The sequence below is a fragment of the Gossypium hirsutum genome, chromosome D03 (genome assembly GCF_007990345.1).
Source record: "Gossypium hirsutum isolate 1008001.06 chromosome D03, Gossypium_hirsutum_v2.1, whole genome shotgun sequence".
NCBI classification, from domain to species: domain Eukaryota; kingdom Viridiplantae; phylum Streptophyta; class Magnoliopsida; order Malvales; family Malvaceae; genus Gossypium; species Gossypium hirsutum.
The window spans coordinates 31,707,778-31,718,294 of NC_053439.1; the positions used below are offsets into that span (position 1 = coordinate 31,707,778).

The 10,517-nt window shown below is 30.3% G+C and overlaps 1 protein-coding gene across 1 annotated transcript; it reads left to right on the forward strand.

The window, feature by feature from the left end:
• The first annotated feature begins 4,718 nt into the window (after positions 1-4,718).
• On the forward strand, positions 4,719-7,749 carry LOC107949507 (nucleolar GTP-binding protein 1). Its single transcript, XM_016884171.2, has 3 exons — positions 4,719-4,873; positions 5,236-7,278; positions 7,537-7,749. Exon 2 carries the CDS (start codon positions 5,249-5,251, stop codon positions 7,271-7,273), a length of 2,025 nt encoding a protein of 674 aa, XP_016739660.2. The 5' UTR covers positions 4,719-4,873; positions 5,236-5,248; the 3' UTR covers positions 7,274-7,278; positions 7,537-7,749.
• Positions 7,750-10,517: the final 2,768 nt, after the last annotated feature.

Sequence of the window (10,517 nt, forward strand, 5' to 3'; positions counted from 1 at the left end):
CTTCTTAGATTTAAAGGGCCCCATTATTCCCTTTCGACACGAAATTACCGATGCCTCTGCTATTCGAAAAGTAAATATGGCTTGCCATGGATCCTAAACCATGGCATGTAATCCGATTCGCACGCTAACTCTGGAATGATGATCGGTTCGCGAGTAGGTATATGATCATATTGATTTTCTCACATTTTGATCTGATCCGAGAAGAAGACCGGCCAATGCGTATTCAGTCACCATAAGTTGATTTTGTGCTTTTCATCAAGCACCTCAGGTGCCACGGGAATTGGTTTTCGGAATCCAAATTGTCGTAACATTCTATCCGTCTGGTGCATCTCGATGATAGCATAGTTAACCAATAGGACCCTAACATGCCAGATTTTCGGATTTTGTAGGAATTCATCTAGAATTACTGCCTGAATTGTCGAATCCTCGTATGGTGTCCATTGAAATTATATGAACGTGATAAAAATATTGTTATATACATAATACTAAATACTAAATACTAAATCCGAAATAACTATGTTATGTATATATATTTCATTTAATACTTACATGCGCTTCCGACCTTTGGTTTAATAGAAGTCGTATATCTTCAAGAGCGGTAGGTATTCCAACATAACTAGCCGAATGGTTCCACCTAATTAAATAAATTTTTAGCATAAAATTATATTTTAAATCTATGTAATAATTGTAAAATGTAATATAATTTTTATCTCGTTAAGAGTGGGAATGTATATGGATGGTTCACTCGAGGACGTAAAAATAGAAAGTAAAACCGAGCCCATGATTGTAGTAGTGATAGGCAACCTCCGATTTTGGCTTTATTTGGTTTCGTCGCCCGACACATTTCCCGGTACAATATCGACAACATGACAAATCCCCAACTGAGTTCGCCAGCTGTTCTAAAATCGACGAGTTTCAGCAGCCATTTCAGATGTACGAGGTTTTGTGACAATTCCAGCATCAGATAACCTCCAATCATCTCAAGGATGTATGCCCGAGCGCATCGTATTCATTCTGCTTCAGTCGAATCATCCCCCAGTTCCATGAATGTGTCTCGTAACCAGCCTTTCTCGATCCGACCTCCATATAAATATTATCCGGAATCACACCCAAAAAATCGTAGCGTACGGCTCCCCAATCAACAGATTGAGCAAACCCGGTGAGTACAAACCCATTCACCGGCAATCCCAATTGTAACTGCATGTCCTCCACAGTGATGGTACACTCCTAGCATGGAAGATGAAATGTGTGCGCCTCGAGTCTCCACCTCTTTATGAATGCGCTGATGAGTTTCGGGTCCAACTTGCACCCCCAACCTATATTGGCCACATGCCAAAAACCGACTTCCCTTAAGTAATTTTCTATCAATGGTAATGGAGGACCAAATATATTATGAATATAACATTTTAACACCCGATCTACCAACTGTTATAAAAAATTATAAAATAAAAATTAATTAAAATTACATAAATGAAAAATTTTTTAAATAATATTCAAAAATTGAAATTAACCCTTACCATTTTTTATTTGTTTGACGGAGATATGTTTATGATCGAGACAAATTAATTCCCTGGCCATTGCTAACACGATTAAATATCTTACAAATTATAAAAAAAATACTAATTTAGAAAAAAAAATTAAAGGAAATAGTTATTTAAAGAGAGCTTTAAAAAATTTAAAGAGAAATTTGAGAGCTCTTTTGAGAATTTTGGAAGAAATGTTAAAGGAAATTGTGTGAAAAAATAGGTAGAGGGCTTTTTATAGTTTTTTTTATGACCGTTGGGCCCCCAACAGTCAAATTTTTAAATGACCATTAGGGGCAAAAAACACGAGCTAAAGCACATCCTTGAGGGAGCATTTTTGCCATGTTAGCAAAGCGCATCCAAATCAGCACGTTTTTTGCTGACATGGCAAAAGAGCTCCCTCAAGGACGCGCTTTTCTAAAATTTCCCCTTAAAACGTACTTACGTGGAAGCGTTTTTGTAATATTGGCCCATTCCGGTAAATAAAGTTTAAAGTGGCCCATTTCCGTAAATAAAGTAGGAAATGAGCTTGTTTTTAGTAAAATGGTCGGTTTATTAGGAGGAATATTAAAAAACAGGTTAGGCCTTGGATAAAGCATTTTTGGCTCAGCTCCAGCCTAGCTTGAACTCAGAAAAGGACAAAAAAACTGCTATTTTGTTGTTGTTTTAATGTTGTTTTCTCTCAATTTTGCTATCATTTCACTATTATGTTACTACTATTTTGTTGTTATTGTTTGGATATTGTATAACACTTGTTTTATTGTTTTTTTTTTGTTTTAGAGGCATTTGCTTGTTAAGTTGCATCTATCTTAGAGTTATTTAAGTATACATATTTTTTTAAATTCATTTTCAATTTGTTGGGAAATATTTTATTTTAATGTTTTTAATATTTTTGATGTATTATATAAAAAATAATATAAAAAATTAATACAGGCGGACCGAGTCGGGCCCAGATTTTAACATTTTTATCTGGGCCGGGCTTGAACAAAATTTTAAACCCATTTTCAGGTCAAGATCAGGCCTAACAAACGGGCCTAAATTTTATGTTAGGCTCGACCCAGCCCATGAGTACCTCTAATTGTTTACTTATTTTAATTTTTTTTTGAAATTTTTTATGTTTTGATAACTGGGCATTATCATATGTTAGTAATCGACATTAGAGTGGCATCTGTTAATCGACATTAGCGTGGCATCTGTTAACGACCATGTCAACGTTGCCATTAAATATTAATAGTCAACGTCAGTCAAAAGATCTATTTGGCTAATTTTGTTAGTTCAGAGCTCAATTTGGTGTAAAAAGTTTAAAGGGGCTAAATTGATTTTTTTTTTATAAATGTTTGATGGCTTATAATACCATCAAGCTTGAAAAAAATATTAAAAATTAAAATTATGAGTTAGTATTTGATACATTGACCGTGTAAAAATTAAAAATTTTTTATGTGTCTCCTTTTTAAAAATATTTATTTTTTAATATTTTACTATACTCCTATAGACACTTGTTAACCCCTTAATTTTGGTTGTGGAGTCTAAAAACTCTACTGACAGTGTACCAAATATTATTCCTAAATATAATTGTGCAATTTCTAAAAATTATTGATAATTAAAAATTAAGTTAGAAATCAAATATACAATATTTGAATAATAAAAATTAAACATATTATCTTTACAAATTTAAATTTTTATTATAAGGTTAAAATATGCTTCAAGTCCTCGTGCACTTTGTATATTTGGAATTAAACCACTACTTTTATTTCAAGAAATTTAATCCCTCTACTTTTTGAATTTAAAATTGCAAGTTCAATTGTTAACATTGTTAAAATTTTTCTATTAAATTCAAATTCATTACAACACCATTTTTTAATTAGATGATTACCAAGTGAGTATTCTTTTATTTTAAAATGTTAGACGACCAAATTTAAGAATTTTAATAGAGTTAATAATTGTGTTTGAATTTTGAAATATGAAAAAAAGGGCGGATAAATTCCTAGAAATAAAAGCAAAGGGACTAAATTCCAAAAGTATGATAAGGACTTGGAGCATATTTTAATCTTTTTATAAATAAATTTATGATTAATACACACTTAACTCCCTAAAGTATACAATTTTTCTCACTTTGGTCCTTCAAGTTTTTTTTAAACCATTGCAGTCCCTAATTTTACCAAGCATCATCAATTCAATCCTTTCGAGGTTAAAAAACTACCAAGGATATCAAAATAATCATATGTTATCACATGTAATTTGACTATGTCATAGTGATGTCATCAATTGAAAAACCTAAAAAAATAAAAAGTATAAACTAAAAAAATTACAAAATTATAAAAAGATTACAAAAAATTATATAAATATAAAAAATTACTAATTTTTTAAAAAAATAAGAAACATTAATATTTTTAAAGTTTTGGATAAACTACACCTAAGGTCACTAGACTATTAGTAAGTTTATGTTTTGATGAATTAACTTTAAAAAGTTACAAAATGATCACTGAACTTATTACAAAAGAGCACGTGCACGATGATAAATAAATAAAGCTTACTTTAGACATTACATAGGGGTCCGAGGCAAATAAACATATATTTTCAATAACGCTAGAAAAGTCCTAAAAGTTGTATTTTAAAATATTAAAAAATTGATAAAAAAATTGATTCAATTTTTCTTAAATATTTTTAAAATAAAAATTCTATAAAAATGATTGTGTTTTCAACTAAGTAAAATTTTTATATCAATTTTTTTAATATTTTAAATGTGATTAGTGAAAGTATACTTTATTTTAATATATAAAAATTTTACTCTACTATTTCTAATAATTTTTACAATATTTTTCAACTTCAAATAATTTTTATAGTTTTTTTTATAATATTTAAAAGTTTTAAAAAGTTTTAACATATTTTTAAATTTTTTAAATTTATTTATATTTTTTTGTAATTTTTATATTTAAAAGATTAAAGTTTTTCTAGACGATTTGACATTATTGTGACGTCCATGTATCACACGTGTCAACTTATAATTGCCTTGAGATCTCAACTATTTCTTTTTAATGCCCAAAGGATTGAACTGGAAACACCTAATAATGTTAGAGACTGAGCTTAGAAGGTTTGATAATGTTAGGGGCAAAAGTGTGCCAAAAGAATCTTTAAGGATCAAAGTGAAAAAAGGTATACATTAGGGACCCAAGTGTACATTAAGCCATAAATTTAATATGATATAAATATACTCCCGTGCATTGCACGAGCTTTAGTCGGCTATAAAAACTAAAACCCTAGTGTTCCTCCCTCTTAATCCCCTCTTGGGCTGAGCCGACTAACCGAGAAGCTTGTGAACTCGATTTCTGTTTGGTTTGAAGGAAAAAAAGGTACTAAACTGAAACCTTTGAGCGTTCTTCCTGTTTTCAGTTCTGATTACTGTATTTTATTGTTAATTTCTAAGCCTCTACTACAAGTTGTCTTGTTTTTATTGAAGATCATATCTAAGTTATCTTGATAATTTTATTTGATTTGTATACCTATTATTCTGTGTGGGTTTTTGTTGAGGGTTTTTATATTATTTTCCTAGAAAATTGAATCTGTTTGGAACTTTTTTTAGAATTTGTTTAGGGTTTTTTTCTTGAATCTAAGGAAAATAATCTCATAAGCATATCTGTGTTTGATTTATTTGGCCGAAGGCTAACTCTTAATCAAATGTTTATTAAGCTAACTCGTCTTTGTTTTGCTGCAGGTCAATAGTAAAAATGGTTCAATATAATTTCAAGAAAATCACTGTTGTACCGAATGGGAAGGACTTCATAGATATTATTCTCTCACGTACCCAACGGCAAACTCCAACTGTTGTCCACAAAGGGTATGCGATTTCCCGTCTCCGCCAGTTCTATATGCGTAAAGTTAAATATACCCAGCAGAATTTTCATGAGAAACTTTCGACAATAATTGATGAGTTCCCTCGCCTTGATGATATCCATCCATTTTATGGCGATCTTCTTCATGTTCTCTATAACAAGGATCACTACAAGCTTGCTCTTGGCCAGATAAATACTGCTAGGAATCTCATTAGCAAGGTTGCTAAAGATTATGTCAAGCTATTAAAGTATGGTGACTCGCTATATCGGTGCAAGTCGCTAAAGGTTGCTGCACTTGGTCGTATGTGTACTGTCATAAAGAGGATTGGCCCTACTCTAGCATACCTTGAGCAGATTAGGCAACATATGGCAAGGTTGCCATCTATTGATCCAAATACTCGAACCATGTTGATTTGTGGGTACCCTAATGTTGGTAAGAGTTCATTTATGAACAAAATCACGAGGGCTGATGTGGATGTCCAACCTTATGCTTTCACTACCAAGTCACTCTTTGTGGGTCATACAGATTACAAGTACCTTAGATATCAAGTAATTGATACACCTGGAATTTTGGACAGGCCATTTGAAGATCGAAATATTATTGAGATGTGCAGCATTACAGCATTGGCTCACCTACGAGCTGCAGTGTTGTTCTTTTTGGATATATCTGGGTCTTGTGGGTACAGCATTGCCCAGCAGGCAGCTCTTTTTCACAGCATTAAATCTCTCTTTATGAACAAACCCTTGATCATTGTTTGCAATAAGACTGATTTGCAGCCATTGGATGGCATATTTGAGGAAGACAGGAAATTGGTCATGGAGATGAAAGCTGAAGCCATGAAAACTGTGATTGGTCAAGGAGGTGAGCCTACAAATGAAGAAGGGGTGCTATTGACTATGAGCACTTTGACTGAGGATGGAGTGATTGCTGTGAAGAATGCAGCTTGTGAAAGGTTACTGAATCAGAGGGTTGAGTTGAAGATGAAATCGAAAAAAATAAATGACTGCCTTAATAGGTTTCATGTTGCATTACCAAAACCACGTGATCAGAAGGAACGGCCAGCTTGCATACCCCAGGCAGTTTTGGAAGCTAAAGCCAAGCAAGCAGCAGAGAAAGAAAAGAGGAAAACTGAAAAGGAATTGGAGGATGAGTATGGTGGTGCTGGTGTGTATTCTGCTAGTTTGAGGAAGAACTATATATTGGCAAATGATGAATGGAAAGAGGACACAATGCCTGAAATTCTTGATGGTCACAATGTGTACGATTTTATCGACCCTGATATCTTGTTAAGGCTTGAAGAGTTGGAGCGTGAAGAGGGTCTTCGACAAGCGGAGGAGGAAGGTGATGACTTTGAGATGGATGGCCAAGAATTATCCCTGGAAGAGCAAGAAGCACTAGCTGAGATTAGGAAAAAGAAGAGCTTGCTTATTCAACAGCATAGGATGAAGAAAAGCACTGCAGAAAGTCGACCTGTTGTACCAAGAAAGTTCAACACAGATAGAAAGTTCACAACAGGGAGGATGGGTCGGCAGCTATCTTCTTTGGGGCTGGATCCCTCTCTTGCAATTAATCGTGCTCGTAGCAAGTCAAGAGGCCGGAAAAGGGAGCGATCAGTTGATAAGAGAGAGGGTGATGGTGGAGATGCTATGGATATAGATGACAACCAAGCAAGCAAAAAGCTCCGTCTAAGGTCTACATCTCGGTCAAGGTCACAATCACGACCTCCTGGTGAAGTTATACCGGGAGAGGGCTTGAAGGATTCTGCTCAGAAGATAAAGGCTATTAAATTGGCCAAGAAATCTGTGTTAAAGAGGAACAAGAATGCTCGGCGTGGGGAGGCTGATAGAGTTATTCCCACATTGAAACCAAAGCATCTGTTCTCTGGAAAACGTTCCATTGGAAAAACTCAAAGGCGATAAGAATTGTAAGTTATTCTTAGTTCTGTTGCTCTTCATTGAATGATGCGCCATCAACCATGCCTTCTCTGTGCATAGTCTTTCTATTATTATTTCAACCCGGAGACATAAACATCTATAACTCTATCCTGTGGTTATTATATGAAGAGTTGTTGTAATGATAGTTTGAATGTGGATGAATATGAGATATGGTTAGGACTTGATGCATGAATTTGTTTTCTATCTGCTTACCAGCTAAAGATGGTTTGTTTGATTTTGTTTTGCAGGGTGTTGGGGAGAGAAGATTTTGTCTGGGTTTTGGTTGGATTATGGCTATTTTATTTATGTTTGCTGTGTGGCAGTCGGATTTAAATGGAAATTTTGTTAGTTGGCTTGTGATTTACATTTCTCTAATTATTTTGGTTAAACAATATCGTGTTGGAACAGACACTAGGTTGAGTGGAATATTAAGATATTTAACGTTGCTCTTTTTCTTGTAATCTACTTTTTAGATATTTGACCGAGTTGAAGTAGATTACATCCATAAATGAACCCCATGAGATTAACATTGGGTATTAGATATTTGAGTTTTGAACGATTGGATGGGCTTCAATTACAAACTAGTTTTCATTATTTTTTGTATAATCTGTTGTGAACTCCAAGTTTATCCTTTGATGCTTATGTTGGTCTTATATGTGTAGCAGATTTTTGAACTGATATTGTTAATTGTATCATCAAATTGATTTTAATAATTTATTAATATTTTTATGTGATGATAGTAATAAAAGGTATATTACTTAATATCATGAAATTAATTAATTTGATAAAAGTTTTACTTAAAAAGTAACTTAATATATTATTAATCAATAAAATTATAGAGCATAATTCGATAAATTGAAGATCATAAAAATCCAAATAAATATAAATTAATTTTTATATGTAAACTGTAATCTATATTTATACTTGTAATCAATATTGAATTGGACATTTTGAATTACATAAAGAGTTTGGATATAGAATGAGATGAAGATAAGATTAGCACTTATTAAATAAGTACAATTGATTTAATTCAAAAATTAAAATCGAATTTTAGCATTCAGAAGTTATTAAGAATGATAACATTGATAAGTTGGGAAAGGAAATAGAAAGATAATCGATATAGGAAATTAATCATTTTACTTTATATATTTAGATTTTTCAATTTGAAATTACATTATCTATTTTTTTTTATAATTTTAATTACTGATGGTAATTATAATTTTACAATTATTTAAATTTATTTAAGATTAGCAATGGAAAGCTTGCAAATATGTTGACGAGTCATTCGTGTCAATTTATTTAAATGGGTATTTGAAAGCGTTTGGTAGAAATTACAAATGTGGTTAGACATAAGTAAATGAAAATTCATAATAACAAATAATTTAATAACTTAATGAAAAAGTAGACAAATGATATAATACTAAATAATGAATTATGAAACTACATAATTTGATCATTTTTAATACACTGAAATCGTAATTAACTTTATATTTTTTATTAGCTAAACATACAATTTTGAATTTTAGAAGTTAATCTTTTAATATTACAACTTGTATAAATTTAGTATCCATTTGAATTAGAGTTTCACTGTATATTTTTATAGGAGTTTCGCTGTTGCTGTTAAGATATACTAAATTTTATAAAATCAATAATTTATTTGCTACGATATAATAATTATGTTAAAATTTATATATTACTATCCATTTAAATTAGAATTTGAGTGCATTTGAAACTATATCAGCTACCATCAAGACGATAATTTTAAATTAACTAAATTCCACAACGTAGTAATTGAGCTCTATAAACCAACCCACAAATGGTGGTCGGATTCATTATTCCGATTTCATTTTTAGTCCATTTGATTTTCCGATATTTAGAGTATTGTTATTTTGTTTTAATTTTTCATGTCATTAAAGTATTCTATTTTTATTATTAAATTTTAAATATTATCAATATTAGTTAATTAAAATGTTAATAAATAAATTCATTGAGCCAAAAAAAAGTATAGTTACATAAATTCAAAAAAAAAATGAAACTCAACCCTAAGAGTTTTAATTTCACTAAAATAATTGGTTAAAGATATAATTTGATAAAAAAATTATCATGCTTATAAATACAAATTTTGATTCTATTAAAATATATTTTAAAATCTTTTTTATATAATAGTAGAAAAAAAAATCAACTTTTACATTTACACTATTGTGTAGCCATGAATCAAAAAGTAAAATAAAAAAAATTTATATTAGCTTTTTATAGTAATTTTTATTATATAATAATTAAATTTATATTTGATATACATTTATAATATATTTTAATACATTATATTTATATCAATAATCTATTATCTACAAATTATTACGATCGATTTATTGACTATTAAGAAAATAAAAAAAAAATTGAATAGTGAAAACTTTAATTTACCGTATCAACTTTTTGTAGTCATTACAAGCTTTAATAATAATTTGGAATTTTTTACTACCACTATATTTAAATTATCAAGATAATTTATATAATTTAATTATATTTATTAGTTATTATTTTAATAATGTTCTTTTGCATTTAATTACACGAAGTAAATCAATATTGTATATTGAATATGGTAAAAACAATTTAATTTAAATAAAAAATATTATTTTATAATAATTAAATATATAATATTGAAAAATTAAACACGTAAAATGACATTAGAGAAATAAATATATTCATATTATTTAGATAATTATATTATACATTCTCCTTTTTATTTAAATTAATGATATGTAATATTATGGGTGTAATAGACTTGAGTCAAATCCAAATAGTGGTAAGCTCGAACCCAACTTAAAATTTATGGTTCTATATTCGGCTTGAGCTTGACGAAACATCAATTTGTAAGTTTGAGCTCAACTTGAGACATAATTAATGAGCTATTCAAAATCAAGTTCAATTAAGTTCGCTTATCAAATTTCGCAATTAAACACGTTATATTCAAGCTCGAGATCGTTCATACTAAAGCTCTTTCAACATAATAAGGGTAAGTATATAATTTCATAATATAAAATATATTAAAAACGAAAAATTTAATTGCTCGCAAGCCATTTGAATAGAGTATTACAGTGCTCGAATTCAACTCAATCAATAATTTAAACTTGACTTGATTATTATCAAACCAAATTTAAAAAATTGAAATCAAGCTCGAATATCTTAAATACAACAATCTCTCATTTAGATTAATGTAATAAGCCATTGC

Bases quoted from the DNA above. Each gene is read 5' to 3' on its own strand.
- LOC107949507 (XM_016884171.2), top strand. From the start codon at position 5,249: ATGGTTCAATATAATTTCAAGAAAATCACTGTTGTACCGAATGGGAAG.